The sequence below is a fragment of the Phymastichus coffea genome, unplaced genomic scaffold, assembly GCF_024137745.1.
Source record: "Phymastichus coffea isolate CEN01 unplaced genomic scaffold, Cenicafe_Pcof_1.1 PCOF00071, whole genome shotgun sequence".
Taxonomy (NCBI): Eukaryota; Metazoa; Arthropoda; class Insecta; order Hymenoptera; family Eulophidae; genus Phymastichus; species Phymastichus coffea.
Window position 1 is genome coordinate 909,749 of NW_026706882.1, and position 27,747 is coordinate 937,495.

General features: G+C 36.9%; 1 protein-coding gene across 3 annotated transcripts in view; it reads left to right on the top strand.

Moving 5' to 3' along the window:
* LOC131667836 (connectin) overlaps positions 1–27,747 on the top strand; it is a 222,997-nt gene that overhangs the window by 160,587 nt on the left and 34,663 nt on the right. For all 3 annotated transcript variants that reach the window (XM_058941552.1, XM_058941551.1, XM_058941550.1), the window contains exons 2-3: positions 21,544–22,110; positions 22,560–23,053. In XM_058941552.1, the coding sequence (XP_058797535.1) occupies positions 21,551–22,110; positions 22,560–23,053 (1,054 nt within the window). In that variant the 5' untranslated portion in view covers positions 21,544–21,550. The remainder of the gene's footprint in view (positions 1–21,543; positions 22,111–22,559; positions 23,054–27,747) is intronic.

Consider the following 27,747-nt stretch of genomic DNA (forward strand, 5'->3'; position numbering starts at 1 on the left):
ACAGTTCTCAAAATATTGTAAGTAAGAACAAATTAATTTCATTATATATGCTCACACTATAAAAACAATACATTACTTCTGTGCATATAAGTAGTCGGGTTCTTATTGAAAAAGGTAAAATGAACAAGTTCACACTTTTGATGACATCAATTAATCAGTTAAGGATCAGTTAGGCGTTTCTTCAATAACTACAACATCGTCCTCAATAATAATTAATTTTTCAAATAATGCCGTGGAAACTTGAATTTTAAGCCAAGAAGTAGTCATTTCATTTATTAATTATTAAATTTATTGCCAAAGAAACGTGGGTATACGACTAAAAAACTCACTATACTATTTAGTGACATAATCTAGTGTTTTATAGTTAAATGATACACTAAAAATTATTTGATTTATTTATTTATAGGAAGTGGAAAAAAGTTTATCTAAGATGTTTCTGTAATTATTATTGTTACTTGTAATGACCGCCAAAAAGATAACACTATTTGATTATAAATACATACTATGGAATTAATATTACAAATGTTTTCATCGATAGACGATCATTTTTTCACAGTACATTTGTTTCTATTACTTAAATTATTATTAAATATTTTACCATAAATAATTTTATTCGTTAAACATAGCTTTACTAATAAGGCGATTCAATAGAAAACTAAGGTGTTGCACAAACGGGTTGATTTACTTCGGAAGCGAAAAACAGGACTGTATGATACAACTGATTCCTTAAAATTATAATCTCTATAAATCTACAAATAGAAAAATGGAAGGATCGTGCCCATAGCGACGATAATACCATCATTTTGATAAAATATTTCATACTTTTATATCACTTATTGACTTAGAGACTTTCCTATGATAATAAAAACAACAGTATTGTAAATAGAAATTCAATAAATTTTGAATATGAATGTTTATCGGTTGATTAGACGTTATGCACTGATTTACAAAATAATCACGTTCATAAAACAACCAAATTGTAGTCAGTTAATCGCTTTGATTAAAATGAACAATGCATATTTTGGCATAAGATTATTAGGAAAGACGATATTTTCATGAAGTGAAGAACGTTTATACGCGCAAGAAAAATCAAATTTTATAAAAAAATTTCATAATGGACAATTTTGTTTGGTTATTTCAATGAAGCTCAAAAATTCGGAATAAACCATTCATCAAGATTTTTAAAAACATTTTTGTTTGAATTTTAATCAATAATGAAAATAATGTCACAAAAATGAAAAAAAAATAAGATGAGACAAGCTCCGTTTTATTTAAAAAATTTAATATCACGAGAGATTGAAAATCAATAATGATGAGAAACTTTATATTCACGAAAAAAACAACGAAGCCTCCCTCATAAAAGAATGTATCCGAGAAAAAAAAACAAAATAAAGAAAAAGAAAAAATCAAAACATTCCAGTATAAAAGGGTTAACTCTAGCCCCAGAAACGAAAAAGTAGCAGCAGACAGTGAGCAAAAAGTATGAAATGTACTCGCGTAATAAAGATAACGCCGAAGTACAAGTGGAGCCGTCGGCTTTATGAATAAGAAGAAGCCTTAATTAATAGGCTGGTGAAAGATTTACAAAAGTCTCTTCGCGAGCTAGCGGAAAGAAAACTGTCCGCCTTCCCGAGAGAATTATTAGAGTTGGCTTGTTCTCGCTTCTGCACTTTGCCACGGTGAAAGAAAAAAACTTCATGATAGTAAGGATAAAAGGTTGCGGATTGTTTGCTAATGAACTACGACTTTATTATGAGGGTTTTTAGTGTAATTTAATTAGGTTGGTTTACTTAATGGAAATAAGCAATTGGAATACGTATTTTTATATTCATTTGTCAATGCTTTAATACTTCCCAATATCCGAATGAACTGTCATCACTAATTCGCAATTTGAACTCATTCGGCTATACGAGTGCAAAGCTGATTTTTCCCTCAGGTGATTATTATCTTCACTTTGGAGAATTTCACCTGCGCTGACATTTACACTTGTAAAAGTATAACAATTAGGGAATAAAGTCTTATCTTTTGAATCACATAATACAGTACTATAAATCAATAGGGGTAATCAGTCATGAAAAAGCAATAAGTATCTACATGTATTAGCATATATTTTATTTATCAAGTCGATAGTGAGAACATTTTGATGTGGTAAAAATCTGTACGTTAAAAACGTTCTCTTGAAAATTACATTTCGAGAAAACGTTCTGAAAGATTTACATCCAATATTTCTTGTAGCTGTGCTACTGTCTTTGTGCTTAATTGAACGATGTAAAGTGAAAACATTTGTTTTATAATTATATTATTATAATCAGAGACAGGCATTCATCATGCGATAGTTCAAAAACGTCGTCAAAAAATATGTTTTTCAAAATAACCGGTTGATGTAAAAACTAAAGTTCAGAGCTCGAGCTTTTTTGAATGTTGTAAAAAAGTTCTTTTGAGTATATATAATTTTAAAATGAAATAAGCTGTTTCTTGTCCATTAATCTAGATTTATATGTAATATTATTCGTCTTATAATTAAAAAATTCCTTCGTTATATATTTGCTCCATAAACCTATTTTTTAGTTGACCATTAAGATACATGAATTTACTGTCTAATCTTTTGTAGTCACGTTTTAACGAAGTGTAGGTGCTCTCGTTTGTTCTTATTTAAAATGTCGGAGATGAAAATTGAAGAAATAACTTTTGAAACACGTCTCTATAGTTATAAATTGATCGTCCGAAGTCGATACTTCCATTAATAAACTCATGCGAACAAAGTTGTAGACATTTTTATAGAAGAGTACGATTTTTAGCGTTTCTTTTCTCGATGAACGCGAGTGAATAACAATTTTTCTCGTAAGTATAAGAAAAGAAATTGGTCGCGAAAGTCAGCGAAAAGATAATCCCTTCAATAAACATCAAGTTTATACAATGGCGTGAAGGATAATAGGAATGGAAGTACACAGCTAGAAGAAAATGACGAATGAAGGTGTCAGGACGACGAACGGGTCAGGAAAGCGACAGAAAGAAAAGTCATTTCTCTGCCTCGACGACGACGCGAGCGCGTTACGCTTCATTTGCGTTATATTCTTCAACCAGTTCTCTGCGGCGAACCCTTCTGCTCCTTAGCTTTCTGAAGTTACGAGAAAAAGGACACAGTTTCTTTCTATGTTACGGTGGATTAACTAGATCGGAAAAAAAGTTTCTTTCTGGCATTTTTTGTATATTATCGATCATTCGTGTCAGTTAGCAAAAATAAAAGAAATAAATCCAGTTTTCCATCGTAAATTCCGTTTACTTTGAAACAATGCTCCCGTGAACGTACCATTGGCTCAATAAAAAAAAATTGTTCAGTTACCACACGAGAATAGAAAGAGAAGCAACAATCGGTCGGTGCGTTGCGTGCCTCGACTGACCAAGTGAACTAACCGAATTTATATCAGCCGTGCGCACGATTTACGAGTAGCCACCGACACACAAAAATTACCGCGAAGCTTTTCCTTTTTTTTTTTATTTTATGTATTATCGAAACTTTTCTGATGCATGGGCCAAAAACCACTCTATCGATTTATTTTCCTGACGTTGTGTGGTTTATGGACTTTCATAAAGTTCGCGGCCGAAATGTACTTCGCTCGCAAATTTGGAAGATGCTGCGTTTTAAAAACTAACGATTTCGTTGCGTTTTCAAATTTGCTAAAATTATACGTTCTCAAAGTTTTTCGTTAATTCAAATCTTATTTAAAAAAAATTGATTTAAGTGTGCAAAGACTCCCAGAACTTGTTTCGTAATGTATTCCAAAGACAAGTAGTCTGGGGTAAACATAAAACCAGAGAAAACCGGGTGGGGATAACGAACGACAGTAAAATAGCTTTTCGTGCTTGCCACTACTACTATATATAGCTTACTTGACACAATGAGGACCTCACAGATATATATAGTAAAGAGACTCGACGAGAGGGTATTTCACGTTAGCGTTAATTCCAGCAACTACAAACTTTTCTCTTGCTCGAGTCTTATCTCTTTTCAAACTCGCTGAGGAATAACCTGGATTTGGCTAGCGGGCCATTATTGAAAATACTCGAGAGTAGACGTTTTTTGAGAGTCTTTATAATTTTCTTGAAGAACAGAGAGCCGCTTTTCAGACAATAAACGAACTCGAGATAACAATCTCTCGGAGGGTAAGACTTTAGTATCCAAGTTAAAGCTTCTTACGGTGTTTCTAAACCATGGATTTATCTCTAGGATTCATTTTCAAATCAAAGTAAAAAAAAGTTTCATAATCGTATTGAATACTGTTCTTTGTACCTTCACGTGGTTCGCATTTTGTTTACGTTATCGAAATGAGCGTCATTTGCGTTCCAAATTCAATCCGGGTTGGTGATAAAACTCTACTCTAGAAATTATGCTGGTATTTTATTCCACATTCATAGTTAACGTAAACATGAGCATTGTAAATTGGCAGAAGGAAGAAAGAATAAAAGCTAAACAAGCAAAACGCACTGAAACTGAACTGGTGAATAAGTGAAACATGATGATAGCTCATAATCTCGAGCTTTTGTTCTGCCGTGAGAGGCAGCGGTTATCATCTCTAGTGGAGGCCCTTAAAGCCTCATACATAATAGTGCGCATTGCCCTCTCTCTCTTTCTCTTTCTCTCTCTCAGCTTTCAAACGGAAGAGCAACAAACTTAACTACGAGTACTAGTTCGTTTACTCTTTTGGAATGTGGAAGCTCCGGAGTCAAGGCCCCTCATTATCGCCGACGACAATCGTCGCCGCGCTGCACTGTGATTTCCCGAATGTAATTACTTAGGAGAGTGACTGTAAACACACGTGGAAAAAGTAAAAAAAATACACACAGGTTGTTGAGGGAACTTTGTTTCAAGAAACTCGATTTGTCTATTTTTCTTTCTCTCGCCAATGTTTATTGACGTAAACTAAAAGCTCGGATGAAGCTGCGCTCGTTCGAAAAATTAATCGTTGAAAATTTAAGCTAAGGAAATCGCTTTAGTCCGCTCTTACGGCAGCCGAGAAAGTAATATAGAAAAAAAGGACGGTCTTTCGCCATTATTAAAGTTTCTCTCTTGCAAGAGAGTTGGCATTGTCTCGCAATTTGCCGACTCGCTGCTGGCTGTCGAGCGTTCTATTTGTCTTTTCGCTCTTTTCTTTATATAGCTCCAGTCGAGATACTTCTCTGACCAATCCTTGAGTACACAACGCGTGCCGCTGCTAACTTTACCAGGATCTCTTTTCTGTATCTTTCCTATGATGAATAATTTCCATAGGATTTTTAAATATTTGATTGCGAATAACTGTTTTGGCAATATTCACGGCTTCATGTATTTTCTTCGTAATATATTTATATTTTCAATTTATTATTGATTAATTTTCCATGTAGAAAATTCTTTTAAAGTTTCTTTTAAAGTTTTTGTCAAGTTATTCTTTATAGTTTTTGAAAAATAAAAAAGTGAATTTCTTACGTAAAACTTGAACTAACCAAGTTATAAGTAAGAAAAGTTTCTATACAAAGCTTGATAAATTAATCAATAATAAATTAATATATAATTTATGCATAATATAAAATAATGATGCATAACTTATGCATCATTATTTTATATATTCTGGACGAAGTATTATACGAAAAGTTGTAAGAGGCTTTAGTTAAATATCAATTATGCAAACTAAACGTTCTTATTTCTATTAAAAAAAAAGAATAAAATAAAATTGCTAATCTTATAAAAAAATTTTAATCATTACAATTTTCAAAACACAATGTCAATGTAAAAACACTATAAAAATTTGAATTTTATTTTAAAAATGGCTATGTAAAATCTTCAAACGAAATCTTCCTATACATTTTCCATCACTCAAATGCAGGAGTTAGTAACGAATTTCAACGATGGCATTTTTGTATGTAAACACAAACGCAAAAGCTGCCGCAGAGAGGAGAGGCTAAAAAGAAAGAGCGAGAGAATCAAAGCTCAGTTGGTAAGTCTCGTCGCCTCGGGTGTAGATACGACCACAAAAACTGCGGCAGCAACTGCAACGCTTAAACGGGTTTAACTGATACGGCCTTTCGCTTGTAAACGACAGTCAATTAGGGATTGTGCTTTAACGTCGCGTTCTTTTTTGCTTTTTTACCTACTGAGATAAGACTTTCGGTGTCTAATGAGGTGCAAAGATAAGATTTGTTCTTCTTTCCTTTACTTGAGAAACCTTTGGCTTTTGATGTTTGCATGTAAATTTGTTGCTAATGTTGGTAGAGGCAAAGAAAATTGTAGATTATCTCTCATTCTTCCGCCAAGAGATGGCGAATCCCTTAGGGTACAGAGAAAATGAAAAAAGTAATTGGTTATTCAGACAACCTTTCATGAAGGTTTAGTTTTTTCCGAGATTTATAGTTATTTATTATTTCATAATAAACAATTATTCGTTAAATTAATTTTTTAATTGTAATATTTAAATAATTTAAATATTAATAGATTAAGTTAAAATGTTTTTTTTTTAATTTAAGATAACTTAGAAAACGTAACAGATTAAAGAATCTTTTTCACGTTATTTAGTCTATTAAACTATCAAAATCAATTGTCCTAGAAAAAAAACAATAATTATTTCAATGCAAATCCATTCAAACGAAAAAAGTAATAATCCACGCAAGTGTACAATTAATCAAGTAAGTAAGTAGAAGAAAGTTTATATTCGGTGTTCGCGATTCACCACAGCGATTGTACTAATCATGATAACACGGCGCCCACGGGGGTGACTTTCAACTCGTCGAGCGTCTTGCCAGCGATCAAAAAGCTCTCCTTTAATTAATCTCCGCCACGAGAAGGAAAAAAAAAACAGAAAAGAATCTCGCCTCTGCCGTCCGGAAAATCGCCGACTGCACTCAAGGTAATTACTGCCGTATAGAACCAGACGCCTATCACACTGGAGTTACTATGCTAATAACCTACTACTTATTAATTAGAAAATTATCGGAGAGAATGCATCGATTGGAAACTTCGAGTTTAATCAAAAGTATAACGTCGAATGAGATAATTGAGCGTTGACTTCTTATACGTATTTAATGCACGGAGAAAAAGTTCACCGGATCACGATGACAATGCAGACACATGCCGACTGTACAGTTAATTTTTACAAAGAAACTTGAGTAATTTTTACAGCATAGATAATTTACAAAGAAAACTCTTAAAATTTCTGAAGGTATGTTATAATTTTTATCATGTCGTCACCGTAAATTTTACGTTGATGGTCGCCTACTTTCTTCTCTCACCTTACCTGCCGGGAGTCACGTGATCGACCACTACAGCTAAACTTAGTTTGTGTTATTTTTCTTTTCTATATCCGTTATACAGAATCACTTTCTCAAGCTCATAATTATACGTTATAATTTTAATATCTTTATGAGGAAGTACTTTCAGAAACGGCGCTATGTTCAGCGAATCATAAATTTAATAACTCTAACCTTCCAAATTTCTTTCTTTCGTTGATTTGATGAATAAATTATTTTTTTTGTAATTGAAGCTTCTCATGTGAACCGTTACTATAATTTAAAAAAATAATTTGATTTGACAAAGTTTACGAGAATGAGTTTGTTGAAAAATTTTAAGTACATTTAAAACTAAACAGTTACACGGAAATTTACATTGACGGCTCAAAAAGTTTTGCGGATCCCTATCACCGAAAAAATTGTCCTTAAACTTTATAGGCTCATCGTCGTCGTCTCTTAATTACAATGCGTCAGTGTAATTTATATCCTGACCATTTCTATTACATTTACAGGCAAATTCTTTCTGTGAACCTGGTTACATTGAATTTACTGAATTTACCTTTCCGATTGAATATTTATATTTTTGAACGAGGTCACTTTGTTCGCTTAATTCGATCTTTCAGTTTCATATAAGCTATACAAATTAAATATTAATCATATTCACGTTCGGATAAATATAAGTAATAATACGCGTGCCGGTATATTTGCTGATAAATGAATAAAATTTGATTTAATCTGTGAAAATTCATTATAGCGATCTTGATGCGATTCACTTATTAATACGATATCGTTTCCGATTAATAAATACCGCAGTAGAGACATAACAAATCGGAGAATTAAATCAAAGCGGCGTTAAACAAACGTTATCTTTCAGCTGGTACGGAGAATTATAGAAAATTTATCAGCCTCGGTGCGAGACTAGATAAGTGCGTAAATCAAAAAGTTCCACGGCAGTAACAATGAAGCGTTCTTACTGCGCGCGATATTTAAATCGCGAGCACAGTTTCACGTTCGTTTGATTTACGGTGTCGAGGTCGGTGCAAACACGGCTTATTATGGATTCTATACGGGGGACTATACTAATGACGATTTATCGAGCCGGTTTCAATAGAGAATGCAAAGCTCAAACAAACGTGAAATTTTAACGAAACTACATCTGTCTCTAAATCAACGTTTATGTACAGGCAGAGCTTTATTCGACATTTCCGGCTCTCTTGGATTTAAAGCTTCGAGCGATGAGATACGTTTGCGCATTCGTCAAAAGATAGACATTTGCCGGTTTTTCACGTTGATTGAAATTTAAAAAAATTGTTAGAAATCGGATGATCTTAAGCAATGTAACAGATATATCAAATACTTCTATTAGCGATAATATTGAAGTTGTATGACTTATGAAAATCAACGAAAATCAATTAGCTTCTTGTAAACTCGCGCGGACAAACACAAGCACAGCTACAACTTGTGTTCTGGTAAAAAAACAAGGGTAAATGTTAGTCGTGGATCGTCTTAACGAGAAACTTTTTGCCCGTGTGTTTGTGTGTGTGCGCATGTGTAAACTCGTGAATCAAGGTTTTTTTTTTATACGCGTAAGTTAAATTGAAAAAGACCGACCACGACTGATTTCTATACCTCTCTCGCCCGCGCAAGAAATTCTGATTGCTGGAACTCGCTATTCGCTACTGTAAGCTCGGTGAATCGAACGAGGGTCGACGGCTAAAAAGCTCCGACTTGACCAAGCGAATTTGTCGTAGTTTGCAATTACTGCACGATTGGTCAAATACATGTATAGCTTTAGCTATTCAAAAACTCGATTGTGATGGGAGAATCTATTGACGAGGTTGATTGGAGAAAGAAAGTTTTTATTAGGCTGTAAGCTCAAAAAGTCAACTGCAATCTGAACACTGCATCCAAAAAAGCTTTAAATAAGAATTTTTTCCCTTCTAGATTCTCTTAAAATCTCAAATAGAAAAAGTTTTATTTTAATTTTAAGAAATGTAATTGAAATTGATAAATTTATTTTATAAGCTATAATAAGTTTTAATTGATTTTAAGAAATTACTTTAAATAAAAAAGTTCTTGGAACGACACACTTTCGTTAGTTCGCTTGTTAAATACTACAGAAATACGGTGTTTCTTTTTTCAGTAAAAGTTTATCGAAACTTGCATGAATAATTTTATCGATAAAAATTGAATTTCAATCAAATGTCGTTTTTACAAAAAAGAAAGAAAAAGGTTACATTTGAATTCCATACACCATAAATAATGTAATCTGTCTTATCTCATTGATCAACGAATTAATTTACAAAGCATCAGCAAACACACATAGTGAAACTTGGTTAGCCCAAACATCAGTAGCAGCAGCTCGAAACTCTGAAAGCTTTGAAGTGACAAATGAGCATGGATAACAAACGAACTAAACGCAGGTAGGTAAGCCGATCCCCGTAATAACTGCACTGCTAGAGTCGCGCGGAAACTTCGGCTTTTGACGCGATGACGGCTCTAATTGCAACAGATGTCGCCAGGTGCAATAACTCAGAGACCAAGCGAGGGAGAGAGAGACGGAGTGTGTACGTTTCGCTTGAACAGGTGGACTATGGCTTAATGGCTCTTTCATCGTGGAAGCCAACTTTACCATCTCCAGATGCGCCCTCCTCTAACGAATAACAACCACTGGATCCGTCTTCGTTGTTTTTTCTTATCGCGTGACAAAGTTCCACGAGCCATGAAGATGAAGAAGAACTTGCGCGATTTTTCCAGCAGCGGTGCAAACTTTTCGACAAATCAGAAGTGGCGCGCATCGGCGTGTGCTGCTGCCGCCCGAAGTTCATAGTTCTTTACCGAGGATTCAAAAGAAACGAGGAGAGGGCAAGTTGGGCTTTGATAAGCAACTTCGAGTGTAATTATGAACAGCTGCGTATGGGATTCGAGCTTCGTGAAGTCGAAGTTCAATTTTCGAAAGTGTATGTAATGATCCTTACACTCCCCAATTACAGCAGCTGAACACGTTTCAAATCGTAACTACATCAAAAAAAATCCCACGGTCTTTTACTCAATGAACGAACCCATACATCAAGCATTAATCTCATAATCAAACACTCGACCTTCGTAAAAAAAGGAACTTTCCTCACCCTTGAAATATCTCACACGACGTCTGACTCGTGGCTCTTGTTATTCGACCACGAGCAGGGGGTAAGAGCGGAGCAATTAAAAATAATGTAATCCGTGCAAGCGAAGAAGGGAACGTTAACGTGAATCAGCACGTTGCGCGTGTTCTTTTTTTTTTTCTTACACGCGATGTGCGCTTTTTTTCTTTTCTTTCATGTCGGCATTACGATTGTTCGGAGTTTTGTGATTAAAAATTAACGTGTCGCATAATTGGAAGCCCGTTTCCTCTTCTCAATTTGACTTACTTCTTACCGCCATCTTAACTATAATTTTCTTGAGCCCTATACTTTCAAGTCGTAATTATCCTACTTTTCCTCCTCGACAGTTTTGACGAGTTGAACTTTTAGTGTCATTGAATAATAAATAGCGTTTTCCCTAATCGGCGAGGTCTTAAGATAATTGCTATGAACTAATTTTCTTCTTATAAAACCAAAACTTTAGATTATTGTTATCTTGGCGAGCTCATAACGCAAGCCAGAGTGCTCAAGTTCTCTTCCTATTCATCCATACGTCTTCCTATATCACATGCGCAAGCGCGCGCACACAAACACACACACACACACACATCTCGCGTGCTTTCAAACATTCGCTCATCCCACCCATAGAAAGCCGTTCTCCTTCAAGTGCGTGTCCGTGCTAAATATACTCGTAATCGTTTGCTGGAGGGGAGATTAAAGTACCCAGTAGCACGGAACTTGCTGCGCGCAGATTTTTGATGTATTAAATTCAATGTCAACACAGTATCGGTTTGCGCTTTCATTATCGCATACAACGAATCTCCATTTTTTAAGACTTGGCTCTCTAATTTGGAGGAGGTGCTTTGGTTTACTAATGAGACGGCTATTAATTGGACTGTAAATGGAGTACGTAAATGCGGGGGAAATCTTGGCTTTCTCGTCCTCCTTCGTGAGCTTGATTATAGGTATTAATGCTGTTTAAGGTCTATATATGAAAACGAGGGTGGACTGTTACTTTGTTGGTGTGCGCGTGATTTTCGCGAGGTGTTGTTCACTGTCATTTGACGAGATTGTCACTCTACCTTTTTCTTTAAATTATATTTCGAAGTCACGTTAAATTTTGGAATTTTTGATTGCTTGGAAAATTTCATGGCTACATAGCAAAGAGAAAAAGGTGATAATTAATTCACTCTCATCGTCATAGTCGCCGTATGATTGAAAAGCACCAGGAAGCTTCATGTAAATTTTTCAATTATTCTTCCTGCTCGTGAGCACTTTTCAGTACATTTTTTTTGCAGCTTTAATTAAACTTATTGGCACGCAATAATTCGTCTTGGGAACAAAAAAATCTTACTAACAATAAATTAGCAATGTGATCGGATAAAAGTTTCCATCTTCGAAATTCATTCCGATAGCGTTATGTAAAAGTTTGACATTTTGTGAATGACTGATCAGTTGCTAAAATGGATGTAGATATCGCGAGACTGGAATAAAATAAGGAAAGAGCAACATTTTATTCGGGACACGTCGACGTTGCTTTGATAAAAATAACTTGTATTTCCTGCTTTGCCTATTCAATTAAACTTATTTATTCGTTGGCCGACTGAAAGCTTGAAAATCCAAATCAAAGCTTATCGTCATATGCTTGCAAGTATGCTGTGCGTGCACAAGAGACACTGCAATATTCGTGCAGCTGCAACATAGATTACCTAAAGTGTACGGGAGTGAAAGAGAAAAGGCAGCAGTCGGCAGCTCGTGTAGATTGCCTTCAATAAGTCTCCTTAATTAGAGGCTTATCAAAATGCAAGCCAGACTCTGATGTGTATTTGCGGCAAGAGAAGCTTTCATTCTTTGAACTTGGAGAGAATTGCGCGCATAGCGAACGAAGTATTTTTTTTTTCTTTTTGGTGAGAGAAAGCTTATGCAATCGATTGGACTTCCAAAGCAAATAAACTTCATAATCGAGCTAATAAACCAAAGCGGAGAAGGGTTCTAAAATCAATGTGGCCATAAAGGCCTAAGTCATCAAAACGAGGCTCTCAAAACAATCACGATCTCTCTCTCTCTCTCTCTCTCTCTCTCTGCCATGGACGATCCTCGAACTATAGAGAGGAAACTCTGCAGACTAAAATATGACGAAAATAGAAAGGAGGGAGTGAGAGAGAGAGAGAAGTCCTTATGACTGCAATAATCGATGAAGAGCTTCTCGATTGTCCCAAGTAAAATTAATGGGCGTTTTCCTTCCGAGATATTTTGAAGGAATTTCATTTAAAAGTTCGTAGTCGATCCCAACGACTCCTCTCTCTCTCGGCCATTGTTCATTCTGCCCCTACTATAGACTATGTGCGTGTGCGTGTGTGCGTATGAGAGAGAAACCAAGTACTGCATTTGGAAAGGGGCTAAAGCTCTTTTTTCTCCTATAAGAGATTCTTATTTTACTTTACCCCCTTTGCAATTTGCATAAATTCCGCGTGCTGTATTGTCCGACGAGTAGGCTGGTGCGGAATGACCTTTTTTCTGGCGGAAGAGGCAGACGAAAATATTCAATGGTAGGTTTGAAGTGTGCCATTTCAGCTGCACAGGCGTACGATACTTGTGAAACATTTTTCTTCCTGACGAAAGTTTGCTTCGAATCTTCCAAAGAATTTCATAAACGAAACGTTTAGCGTGAGAAATCGGAAATTGAATTTTTTAATCGTCGTGTTTCGCATAATTTAAGGAAATAATGAACTTCAAAATTGCGGAAAATGAAGCTGACTTGCTAATGCTCTGTTTGGTATATTGAGAATGGAAATTTTTTAGCCGCGATTGTGACGAGAAGAAACTTACTCTCTTATTCTCAATATGTATTAACATTTCGAATACCTACTAAACTTAACTTGGAAATTATATTAATGAAAAAGTATTTACTTAAATAATTATGTGTTTGCTTTATGTAAATTTTTGCGAAAAAACTGAATTCATTGTTGTTTTTAAAGAACTATTATATACTCGTATTCCTGGTATTTTTCATTTCTCTCTTTAACTCTATCGGAGATTATTACACTTGCCGACAAAGTCACTGATTATAATAATAGTGAATGAAATTGAAGCATCTTAAACTTCATACGAATAAGCGACTGAAGTGATCGCACGATTACGTAAAGACAACATGAGCTAACCGTGCCAAACAATCTCAAGTCCGTCGCATAAGCCAGCAGAAATTTACCTTACCATTGCTGAAAATAATCTAAAGTTAGAGAAAGTATGATCGTTGCAGCGAGTAAACACGATGTAGTTTAGCTATGCAGAAGTAAAACGAGAAAACGTTTGTGCTCGTGTACCGGTCACGTAACTGCTGCCGTTGGCCAAGAAGAAACTGTTCTTCGGTAGCTGTGATTGTCTAATAATTAGGACTTTATGTTGTGGCCGTAATAACCTAAGTTCAAATCATGGTCATGACAATGTGTTTTCGGCAAAAAATTTCTTAAATTTATTCTGTTCTTAGTATAATTTTTTTAATTTAGAATTTTTTTTTTAATCGGGAAAACAGTTCTTGATGTACCCAATGTGAGAAAAATATTTCTTATGAATTATAGTAATCCAATTACTTTGAAAAAAATATATTAAACATGCAACAAATTTATAGTGATATATATTTGAGAAAGTTAACATTTTTTAATTAAATTTCATGATACTTATAGATGAAAATATATCGGGTTTAGATTTTTAAACGTAAACGTTGAAAAGATAGTAAAAAATAAAAATTAAGATGTAACAAATATTGTTGTAGATTTGCACAAGTAACTACAAATAAATATTTCTTTTATAACACAGTTAGATAGTTTTAATATTTTTTTTATTTAAATAATTCTGAACTTATATGATTTGTGACATAGAAATATTAGCATTGAACGATTTGCGGCCAATTACAAATGCTATTTGTACTATCAAAAAGAAGCTCTCCTGGACAATTAAAGTGATTTTCAATGAAAGCACCATTGTATGACTGGCAATAATAATACTTGCTACAATCATTTGGATCGCGCATAAAACCCTCCTCTTGACATAATTGTCCATTGTTATCTTCTTGTTGAAAATTTTCTGATTTAGCAGAATTTGGTGGATATCGATGAGGGTAATTTGGCTGATGGTGAGGTGATTTGTGCGATGGCTGCGGTCGGTTTTTCTGTGTCTTGACTTTAGAAGGTGAAACGCTAACTGCTGGAGCCTCTCCATTACGAAGTTCGCTGTTGAGCGTTTTCAAAAGAGGGAATTTTTCACCGCATTTGCCAAGAAAATCATCGGTCTCGATACTCCAGACCATCGCTCCTCCCAGATCGTATTTCTTGACGAATTCCGCCTTTTCTTTGAGAGATCTGAAATGAGCGTTTAAAATGTACCAAACGTTGTCAATCAAATGGATTTTTGGGCACAATAATGCAACTTACTGAATATCGTCGTAACTGATCCATTGATTATCATTAAAAGCATATGGGACTCGGCGCTCTTCATCAAATTGAATGATCCAATTTTCCGTCAATAATTTTTCGCAAATTTCGTTGAAACCTAGCATGCCAAGTTGTTTAGTATATGGTCCAGAAATTCCTTTCGACGAAGGTGCTCCTAAGCCGTTTGATTGTGGGTTGCTAAGAGTGAAGCTTTTTCCGTAGAATGGAACGCCTAAAATTATTTTTTCGGCGGGGGCGCCTTCAGACAACCAATAATTGATAATCGAATCCTGCAAATCAATGATTATATGATAAAGGACCAATAACGCTTTATTTGTTTAAATCAAAATACATAGGCAACATTCTGCCAACCTGCAAGAGGAGCAGGGTTGACATCACAAAAAAAAATAATAATAAACTAAAATCGATAAAAGTGTTAATATTTGTACTTTATTCTTTTCTTTATGGTAAACGAAGCGATAGTGTCGTTTTGAACAAATATAAGATTGTTACTGAGATACTCACAATATTAAGTTTAGCAGCGTATCCAGTCTCCGATGAAGCTGGATAGAGAGCGGCGTTCATGCCAGTTTGCGAATAATCTGTATGAAAATCGTATGTCATAAGGTTGATGAAATCAAGGTGTTTTGACATCTGTGCAATATCGTAAGACAAGCAAGCTGAAGATTCTGGTGCGGCAACAGCGGCACTCAGAAGTAAGCCTTCTTGATCGAATCTCTCGCGGAGCTCTTCCAGCAGCAAAATGAAGTTCTGCTTGTCAGCAGGCGATCCATCGCGTTGGGCGGGATATTCCCAATCAACATCAAGTCCATCGAAATCGTATGTTTTCACGAACGCGACGGCACTTTCAATGAATCCACGACGTTTATCGGGATCTGATGCGGCTACAGAGAATTTTCTGGAACCTTCGTTCCAGCCACCGATGGCAACCAACGTCTTCAGCTCTGGATTTTGCTCGCGGAGTTGATTGAACAGAGCTATATTGTTTTTACCACCGCCCTCGGCGAAATCAAGGTTTGAGTCTAAACTCACGACATCGACACCATTTGCTGAGATCCCGACGAAAGAGTAGATTAGATGCGTGCAAAGTTTTGGATTGATGGTAGATGTACTGAAACCACCGTCGCCTTGTCGATAAGTTGACCAGCTTCCCCAATAGCAAACAATTTTCTCTGCGAAAAACATCGAATATTAAAAGTTTATCAATTTTCTACGTTGATATTATTCGTACGAAAAAATCGTCTTACTTTCGGCACGTGCCAGAACTAAAGTGGCTGCAAATATTATGAATAATAGTTTCATCTATAAAATAAATTAAAATAAATGATAACTTCAGTAGTATACCCATCATTTATAATATCATTACTTCTAGAAAAATTATAACCCACCTCTGACTGTTCTTCGACGGCTGCTCACTCTCTCAAATAATTGACAAGCTTCTTAATTCTGAATATCATTCTTTTTTATACGCTTTTCTTTCACAAACATATATGTATGGTCTTTGATACTGTTAAGTAAATATTGAAACACTAAGAAGACTTGACATTTCACGCATAAATGTTTCACATAGAAATGCCGATTATTGCTTTTTAATGTAAATTGATATCTTCGAGTACGTAGAGTAAGATAATACTGTTCATTCATGATTTCATTCACTGGCGGTGTCGTGCAGATGACGTAGATTCACTCAACTGTACTAATTAGTCTTACGTTCATACACAAAATTTTGGAAATTACATTCGAAACAAGGATAAGCTCAAATCAAACGAACGAATAATAAACATCTGATTGTTCGTGAACATCATTACCCGATGAATAGCAATGTCTGTTTACTCAGTCGATTAGATCTAAAATTTTGAACGATTTAAGATGATCGTGGCTCAGTTTTTTTCAAAATACTAAATAGATAATTAACTGTTTTTTTGATACTTTAAAGATTCATTTAATATAAGAGACCAACCAGTGTTAAACAGTGAACATTTAAAGTTTTGTTAGCTAGTATGATGAATCCTTTCTAATAACAACATTGTCGTGAAATTTTTTTATCTTAAAGTACTCGGAATAAATTTTTATATTTTCAGCTAAAAAATTCCAAATATAATGTATACGCCCCACATAATCATTGTTTATATATATCATCTTATTTACGTAAAATATTTTACGCTGTGCACGATTCTGAACTTCAGAGTGAACTAGAAAATATTTTTTAAGCATTAACTTTCTTCGTTAGCGTTTATTCTGTGACATAAGTGAAACATGTTTTCAATAAATTCGTTTTTTTTTCGATTTTAAAATTAGTTTTTCGAATGTGATACAAAAGAATTTGGACAATTAAAAAACAAATAGTTTTAAATTATGAAAAAATAAATTTAGTGAAAAAGAGCTCCGCTCACCTCACGGTATACACACACACACACTCACACACAATATTCCTATGATTTTGTGGAGCGTATATTTTAGATTTTGAAACTTTTAACTAAAAAAATTTATTCCGCGTACATTCAGGTAAAAAGTATTTCACGACGAAATTTTTCTTTAAAAGTTTTAAAATAGCGATACAAATATTTTAATTTTTACTGTTTAACACTGATTAGATCCTTTAACGATAATTGTCGGAATTCCCATTCGGAAAATGACATATTATTGCCATGATAAATAGAACATTTCCGTTATAGATTAAAGTATCTGTTCAGTATGGAAAATATTTGAATTACTTACGCAATCACGAATCGCACGTATGAAGCGATTACATAATTTTCCTAATTACGTGTAAGTTAATTGTATAGTGTATTTTAAAATAATCATCAGTCAAATAAGTTTAACAACTTCGTGATTTGGATTTATTTAGTTGCATATTACACTATTAAAATGCAAAATTAAATATTTTTGCATGTGATTGCAATTTCTTTTCAAGTACCCATTAATATAAAGAAAGAAAATATATATTTGTCAATAATTTTTATGCAGTAAGAAAACTGCAATTGTAAATAGTATCTAGAACATATAGTCATGACTGATTTCGGCAATTGTTTTATCATTAAATAATCAAAAGAAATATTTATTAGAGCGACAAAAACGGTTGTTTTTTTCCAACAATATCTATCCTTTTAAAATTTATTTTTACAATAAAGCTAAAATAAAATCTTCTAACTACGATAGATCATCTCAGTATACCTATGTAAATCCAATAAAACATGACGTATTGGAAAGCGCAAATCCTTGTAGTGTAATCATAAAAGAAACTTTGAATCACTGCGAACAGAGAAGAGAAAAACCAAGTCAGCAACGACGTACACTTTACGTTTCTCTTTTTTATCACGGTGCTCGTACTCTTCATCATCGTCATACTCCTTGCGCTCGTCCCTCGATAAAGTTTTAATGGCTCGCAAATACACGAACCCCAGAGCTTAGGGCAAACAAAATCGTGTGAGCAAATATACTGGCGCCAGTCATGCGGAGTCTGTGCATGCATCATCAGAGTGCAACGGGTATCCGTGGTAATTTTGCACCTCCATCGTTTTCGATGAAACCTTGATTACTCTGAATTGAAGGGAGTCAAATGTAGTAATATTTTCGTTGCTGATAATTAAAATTCACATCTAACTTTTCCACTCGATAGTTCACTTTGACGCTCCTACGGAGTGCATGCCTGATAATATTTGATTGAACCAGTCATGTGTGTAAACAAATCTGTCAAAAATTGTATAAATGACTAAGTCGTATTAGATTTTCTTCGAAATAGTTTCGTTGATAAAGATAAAACCAACTGACGATGAAATAGGTTTCTAAAATAACTTCAACGAAATGCGGCCTATTAAAAAAACAAAGCGAAAAAAAATTGGTCGACCGTATCAAGTAAACACAATACAATGGTGAATCCATCGTGTTCATCCGTATGAAATAAAAAAGGCATGGCGGGAAAAAAGGATGCATCGAACACGCAGTGTATCCCTAAAGCAATTGACGACAGACAGCCGGAGCAACGAAAAAAAAACATGGATGCACTGAGAAATTTTTAATTGGCAACGCGAAATCTCGCGACGAATTTCCAATAGGATAGGGGAACGCGCTCAAGTTTGTAGTGGCAGGGGAGCGTGCAATTGAAACTGGAATCGAGTGTTTGCACGCGAGTTCGAGTTTGTCATCGAGATGGAACTGTGCGACCGATTGTTTTGAGAGGCGCAGTGTAAGAGGGGAGAGGGGAGAACGAAGTTTGTTATCGTTGTTTGCAACCTGCATGATAATGCTGGGCTCATGCGCCTGTTTTCTATGGTACTTGCAACATTATGAGAGCGGAAGTTGTTAATGTTGACAGGTTATGAGTCTAAGTTTACTTTTTAACGACTAGCTATTGTTCAATGAGTGCAGTGCTTTACAATTTGTTGAAACTTCCTCGTTGTACCCTGTATACACGTGTCAATTACGCAATCTGAAGCTTTTTGTTAACATTAAGCTTACTACGAAAAATGCCTTACATTTCTTTAAAAAATTTTCTCATTTTAAGAAAATATACCTTGCAATGATTAAATCATTGATAAATTGCGTGAGTTCAGAAGTTTCTCAAATAATGCAACTTTTTTTGCCGTTCAATAGTATTCAATTCATAAGTAATGCAGTTTTTTGTTATTTAAACATATAATAAAAAAAAGATACTTTGGAATTATTTAGCATTCCTTACATAATGAAGAAAAAAAATTAATCAAACGATTCGGAGTATTTCATAGTTGTGACGCTGAAAGGAAAGAAAAGGAAAAGGCCGAATAAGTAAAAAAGAAGATTCAAGCGCGAAGCCGTCTTATATACCATCTTCCACACGAGGAGCTGGCTGAATTCAAAAAATAAAAGTATAAAGACACGTTCGAGTAACGCCTGGCCAGTATTATGCAACTCTTTCCACTCGGCAGCATAATTTTTCAAAGGTCCTTTTTCGGCGACTGGAAGAAGCAAAAAAGAGACCGAGAAGCATAACCCTGTTCTTTATTTTCCTCGCGGCTCCCTCGTGCCACTTTCTTTTTGTTTTTTATCTTCTTTGACACTCTTTTCTCTCTCTCTCTCTTTCTCTCTCTCTCTCTCTCTCTCTCTCTCTCTCTCTCTCTCTCTCTCTCTCTCTCTCTCTCTCTCTCTCTTCTCTTCTTCGCGCGCGACCCTTTCGCCGAGCTCTCGAGTATATTCCTCGTCAAATCCTTCTCCCTCAGTCAACATCGGTTCTTCTCGCTTTTATGTCGTGAATTATTTCCCTGATATATAGCTCGCTCGAATGTTTGCACAGCTTACGGACACCTTGGAGGGTTATCAAACTTGCGGATTTTTCTTATACGGTGGGTCCTGTACGAAATTCGTTAATTCGGGCGTGGTTTTCGAAAGCTTTCAAATTGGGCACAGGCTCTTGATTTTTCAATGCTTTCTTTTTCATCTATTTTACTGATATAGAACCTGAAAGTTCTTGTGCCCACAAATTTACGCGATCGGTAGCTAAATTATTTTTGTACGGGTGACACCAGATCGAACAAAAAAAATCGAATACCATCAAATTTATAAGTTAGATAAATTTATTGAGAGCGGTATTTAAACATTCGAAAGAAAACGGAGCGATCGTGATGCGTGTTTTTTTCTGCGGAATTGGCCATTTACGCGCAAGAAAACTGCCGTGAAAGAGAGAGAGAGAGAGAGAGAGAGAGAGAGAGAGAGAGAGAGAGAGAGAGAGAGATATGTTTGAAGCTTGGGTATATCAGGACGAGCCAGCGTATCAGCAGCCATTTCCCGCTCATAACTCTCAGGCTATCGCAATCCGATGTGCTTTCGTCATCATGCAGCTGTGGTTCCTTTTATCCCTGTCTCCACACTTTATCTCCCCCTCGCTGATGCAAAGCATTAGCACAAGTAACAACAGCCTTGGAAGGACTTGGCTGCACAGATTGTTTTTTTTTCTGGATCGCTGAAGCATGTATCAGTGATGACCAGACTGGAAAAAGAGAGAGAGAGAGCATTTCCCGTACAGATGATGCGCGCGCGAGTCTCGCTCTTTGTGTGCGCGAGAGCGCTAAAAGTGAAAGCCTTTAAGCGCCGAGTCAAGTGTTCTTTATCTCGACGCCGCCGCCGCGAGCTTTATTTTTGCAGTTCACGGAGCCAAAGTAGATTTTATGCGCATGGACGTACGTACGTGCACGAGCACGAGTATATCTTTGTCTCGGTTTTTGAACCTATTTTTCTCTCTCTTTCTCTCTCGGCGAGAAAAAAGAGTGGCGAGATGAGACTCTATAGCCACTCCGCCGTGAAGAACGCTTTGACCTTTTTGCGAGTCTTTTTTGCCTTTCAGCTTTCCATTTTTTTTTTTCGAAGAAGGCTGGTCGCCAAATAAGACGCGGATGTTTACTTAAAAATTTAAACGGAAGAGAGATTTGGAATTACTACGACGACGCAACGATATGTTAGTCAAATATTGAGTATCGATATCAATTCGATGGAGTGTTTAATCGTTGAAAAAAAATTAAGCGAACACAGCGTTACGGCAATGAATATTCGATGAGCCATCAGAACCTGTTGCTTTTATCGATACACGTCTATTTTAGTAAAACGCGACAGACTATCCCAAATCAGCGACCCTCGTTCAAATTTAATAATAGCTTTCAGTGTGTCCAGGAGAATTCGTTAATGCGTACGACTCAATCAACCGAGGAAAGATAATAAAGGATTGTCGCATTGGTCTGTTACAGAACGACGATGAAGTCGACGAAACTGAAGCCACGTTTGATACTACTGAGCGCTCTCTTGCTGAGCGTGGCAACGAGCATCGGCGAATCGGCGACGATGAAGAATCGCCGCGGCAAGAAGCCCACGAAGCAGGAGCAGAAAGACATAAACGTGTGCGACATCGAGCAGGCGGACTCGCCGTTCTATTGTTACTGCAACGACAACAAATTGGCAAGCGCCGAGGAGGCCAATTGTCTGATCTTCAACAGGTTCGAGCTGAGCGATCCAATCTGGGCGCATTTCAATTCACAGATGTACATCAGGAAATTGAACTTTGTCGTGAAGAACGACGGCACGATCACTTACATACCGACGGCGGTGCTGAGGCAATTGAAGACGCTCAATACCGTGAGCTTTCAGCACGCCAAATTCGACGCGATCGAAAGTCAAGCATTCTCCAGCTTACCAACTGTGGCCACTATCAATCTCGCTAAGAATTCTATTAACATGCTCAAGTGGCACGCCTTCGAGAGCCTTGCCAATCTGACGATTCTCAATTTGGACGAGAACTACATCTCTGAGCTCAGCAGGTATGCTCGAAATTAACAAATTTTTACTTATTTCTTAGTGCATTGCTGCGAATAATCTATCAATCATTATAATACGATTTTAACTGAGCATTAATTTAGCTAAAGCACAAAAATAGCCTTTACAGAAATTTCATTTACGTCGTTATTTTGGGCATTTTATGGTACTTTATTTGGTTTCAACGATCTCAAAACCCATTGTAATCCAAATTTCATCAAAAATTCATTAGTATTGAACAAATTCATTTAAATGTTTATACACATATCCAAGGGGTTGATTCAGTTCTGTCAGTCCGATTATTCACTCTTTTGGTTCTCGTGCTAGTTTTTTATTTTCAAAATTTATCGAAAATTATTTTCAAGTAATTAATTACACGAACGGTGAAGTGCTCAGAGTAATTAAAAACAATGATAACGCTCGATCAAATTAATTACATTATCTGTTGATTCAGGGACATCTTCTACGACGTACCAATCCTTCAAAAGCTCTTCCTAAGTCACAACAACATCTCCATCTTGCACGACAAGGCTTTCAAACATTTGCCATCACTGCAAGAGTTGGATTTGAACAGCAACAAAATCGTCAACCTCAAAGCCGACAGTTTCAACGGGCTTTATCAACTGCAACGTCTTGATCTCCGTAACAATCTCATCGCCGAAATCAAAGAGAACACCTTCGGTGAATTACGCGAGTTGCAAGAGCTCGAGCTCGATCAGAATCAAATTGAGTTCATCGCTAACAAGGCGTTCAATGGTCTATATCATCTGAAAAAGCTTCGTCTGAGCGAGAACAAACTGTCGACTCTCGAGCCAAACTCGCTAATTGGAGCGCCGATGATTGGCGTAATCGACTTGAGGGACAATGCTCTACGTACCATGACTTTCGAAAACATCAAGCCAATCATCACCAACTTCTACAATAACTCGAGCTTCATTTATCTCGGAGGTGAGTGAATATCGCGCCCGCACATACACACATTTGTAGGCGACAAAAAGAGTGAGAAAGAGAGAAAAGTTTGAATGGCCACAGGGGACTTTTCTCTCGATCGTCATTCACACTCAATAAAAACGTGCAACGAGCCGTGCAATTTATACATCGCCGAATTGAAAACTAGGTGGGTTAGCTAGAAAACAATGCACAGGGTGGTGGCGTAATCGACACAGGCGGCCTTGCGTGTGTTCGTGTAAATCGTAAAAATGCATTTCCCTAAATCGTTTGAAACTTTAGTCATAGCCATTCTCCTCCTGTCGCGAATAGCGAGTTTTTGGTTCGATGGAGTGCACCGCGTATTAAATTCAATGCATCGAACTATATATGCAATACGAACGCGCCCGCAAAAAAAAAAGAAGCGAGAGAAAGAGAGGGAGACAGAGAGAAAAGTTGTCTTCCGAAAACAGGATGCATTGCAACATTTTCTTTTGTCCGTCGCGTACACAAAACGACGTTTTTGCTCTTTTGCCACTGAATTTTCATTCCCGCTTTATTCGTTTCAATAGTTACTCTCGCCGAAAAAAAAAAAAACATGAAATGCTTTTCAGTCCGTAACGTTCAGTAAAAAAATATTGTATTTGCTCATCGAAGCAACTACAGCAGCGAACCAAAGGTGAATGTTCTCCTCGACAAGCAAACTTTATTACCAATCGCAATCGCGTAGATACTATGTAAGTGAGAGTGCAGTATGGTTCGTGTAGTGAATCCCCTCGTATGCAGCAGCAGCAGCTGGGGTATAGCAAGTGCAAGACCAAGTGACCCACGACACAAAGGACTTGCTCTGAGTCTGTGGCGAAATTCGAGGCCATTGGCTTTGTTTGGCTCGTGCAATTACAAGTGGAGCTTGCAAAGGAAAAGAGAGAGAGAGAGAGAGGAGGGGGGAGGTAGCAACGATTGTCGACGACCAAACTGCAGACTAGCCGAAGTTGTCACAGTATACTCCCTCGCGTCGACTACTGTTGTTTCTGACGAGTGCAACGTTAGTTTCGCTTCTGTCTATTACTCGCAAAGTTTCGCTTGGCTTTTTTCTTTTCGTGTAATCGCGATACGCATCGATGTGTTTTCGAGTTTTATCAGGCCAAATTCCAGCGCGCATGAAATCAACAATTCAGCCGAATGAATATGGCTTCGACGTTAAGAATTTGCCCACTAAATACGAACGCATAAGCTGCTTTTCCGCTTTTACGGATCATTTCAAAAGCTCATTATTACCGCGCGATCGGGACAATCCCAAGTTCGTTATCAATTGTTTCGGAATTCATCTGGCGTAATGACTGTCGCAACGTTTCTCGCTCGTTGCCGCTGCTACGGTTTTTTTTAAAGCTCGCAGTATTCGGAAGCATTTCATTAGTTGAAATTGACGATTCAGCCGCTTTAATCAACGTTCCACTCGCATGCTCGCGCGCGCGCGCTTGAATATTTGATTTGATAGCTGCGCGATATGCCAAGTGTTCATTGTCAAGTTAATCAAGCTATACGCACTGCGGAATGTGCACGTTCAAATAGCGAGACGACCGTGGACTACGTTTAGCATTTTTTTCCTTTTTTGTTTTGATTTTTAGCAACGGTTACGTTTTCGCAGGAAGTTTTATGCAAGAGATTCTAGCACAAGCAGCGCAATAAAATACTTTAAAACTTGCATCCTGTTAGGCCCTGTAATACTTCCAAGAACAAGCTAATCCTTTATACACGACGTTACATGTATTGCAGAGCACGTTTTCATCGATAAGCATCCAAAGTCAATCAGCTTCCTGTTCGCGAAACTCGAGAAACTCAAAACACCTGCATGCGCTGAAAGTTCTGTTATATGCGTCAGTTGCAGTAGCAGAGAGAGAGAGAGAGAGAGAGAGGAGCCAAGAAAATTCGATTTACGCTCATCAATACGTGTCTTGTTAAGCCTTGCTAATCCGTGGCAGCCTAACTTTACTATAATCCAGCAAGCAAGTTCCGTCAACCTTTCTACCCAGCAAAGGCGGTCCGTCAATCAAATGCGACTCGCCGCAGCTCATTAACGCCTTCATCTAACTTAACACTATTGATACTTTAAACTTAACTCTCACTTTTTCCATTTTGGTGGATTGCCAATGCTTGAGTTGCGGTTTCATTACCGTATAATTAATTGACACCATTATTTTTTGCACGCTCGCCAACAGTCTTCTTAGCTGCCATTTCTTTACCACTGAATCCAAAGCGTTTATTTCAACTTGGCAGGGTACAAGAGGAAATATTTCCTCGCGTGATAAATATGCAAGTCGTTGATTATCTCCAACATATCCTTCCGAGAGTCATTCGTAAAATAAACGAATTTCGTCCTTACAAAAGTTCGTTAAGTTGCGCTTATATTCGTTGCGAGCAAGGCGTACGCGAGAATGCCAGAGAGACGGAAATTGGGTTAATCCGATGTGTATGGATAGAGAGAGGAGAGAGAGAGAGAGAGATATTGAGACGAATGCTTACGCTCAGAAAAATTTGCTCACTGATGAAGCATCGAAATTTTCACGCAAAACTCATTCGAGAACAACTTCATTAAACTTTTTTTTTATTCTGAAACGATACGGAAAATATTAGATTTACGTTATGAATCACGTTTTCATCACAATCAATAAACTTTTCGATTTGAATCTCATCCACGGACATATCTACATTCATATATTGAAAACTCTCGAAGTAATACCAGAGTTTCGTAGGTATTTAATTCGCTTATGATCATTCGAAATTATTCGATTAGATATATATATATATATATATATATATATATATATATATATATATATATATATATATATACACACACACACACATACACATACATATACACACCATTATAACCGAAATACCCACGAACATAGGTATGAATTAATCACAGTAGCTTCATTAATATCTGCGATCGAGCGTGAACGACACTACATGCTCACAATAACTGCAGCATAAGAAATGAAAAATACACAGCTCTGACACTCTTAATTGCCCTTATTCACATCTGTCGGTTCATTGTTTGAGCATTAGTAGAATCTTACAAAGATAAAGTATTCTCTCGGTTGTACATCTCAAAACACGCGAGCGATATAAAGTACGTAAACGACGAAATCACTTTCTAATAACAAACAACCATTCGAAGCAATCAAAAGGTTAAATACCCAAGCATTCATAGTGGAATCGATGGATCCGATGGATTAGCGTACAGCGTGACGTATATACAACGGGAAATACACACTCCACGCTGCGGAGTTGCCGAAGATCGCTTTGACGTTGCTTTGACTAATTGACAAGGCTTCATAAGGTTTTATCGTATTGCTAGTTTAGGAGTGTTTTTCGAGTGCCCTCGCGAGTTATATGGCATTACGGCATTTGTCATTTGCGCTAGAGCTCTCGGATTCGATCTCCGCGTTGGAAAAGAAAAACAAATTATCGTCGTCGTTAACGGATGAAAATCGAACGCAACCTTGGTGGAAAAACCAAACTCGAATTGGTGGACGCACAGCCCTCACGTAGCGGAAACTATATAAAAAATGCATTCCTCGTGATTGGCAAAGATAAAAAATACCTTCCCCACGGCAGCAATTAAAAGAGAAAGAGAGAGAGAGAAAGAGAGGGTAAAAGAAATCATATATTCCTTTTTTCTATCTCCGACGGAACATGAGCAATAGTTCGGATCGCAAGCGGTGTCTTGTTAAAAAAAGACCCTTCTGCGCGTTTTAGCCGTGGGGAGAAATTTCCTTTCGAGTGTTCCCTGCAGGTAATATTGGCTTCGACGAGCAAACGAATGGTTTTGTCTGGAATTTAACGTCTCTATTTTCGTATTCTTCTCTTTCGCGCTATTAATGCTTTGGGCGTTTGTTCTATGTTTTTTTTTTCCGCGATGGATTCATTATTTGCGCAATTGTGAGCGAGCGCGTTTAATATGTACTATTCGTATCCCCGTAGTAATAGAGTTGTTGGATTGTAGGAAATGGCAATACGCGATATTGATATTTTTCTTTATTTCGCGTGTCCGCGAGTAATTCTACATTTCAAATGATCGGGATTGAATTTGATTTACGCAACGTGCGGAGTCAGTCGTCGAAACAAGCTACGGCAGTGCCATTTTGGACGATCAAATTTTTCATTCGAAACGTTCGCATAGCGATTAATGGATTTGATACACCTTTAACGAGACTATAAAAGTGAAAAAAAAGTGTTTCACGATCTACATGCGCAAGCTGAAGGCGAACAAAGCCGGCCGGATTCTCGGTTAGAGAGAGAAAGAGCGAGAGAGAGGAGAGAGGCAAAAAAACAGAAGGTAAAGTAAGGATTTCGCTTGGATCATCTTAACGAGCTTCTCTCGCGCCGCCGAGAGCTTTTATTACGCCAGGTAACTTTCAAAGTCCCGCAGCGTCAAACGCGCGCGAGAGGAAACTTGTAAATTCTAATTTGCGCGCGCGCTTGCGAGAGACAGCTGCTGTTGTTGCTTGGGATAGTATTATGCGCGTCTTTAGTCGCGTGCTCTACATTAGAGTCGGCTCTATCTTATTCACGACTTCGTGACTCCTTTTTTTTTTCTTTTTTCCCGCACGCTTGAGTAAGTAACTGTGTTTTTTCCCAGTCTCAAGTAGATATGTGTCAAATGGACAGTGAAAATTTCAGGTTGCGGAACTTTTTTCAGTCACGTA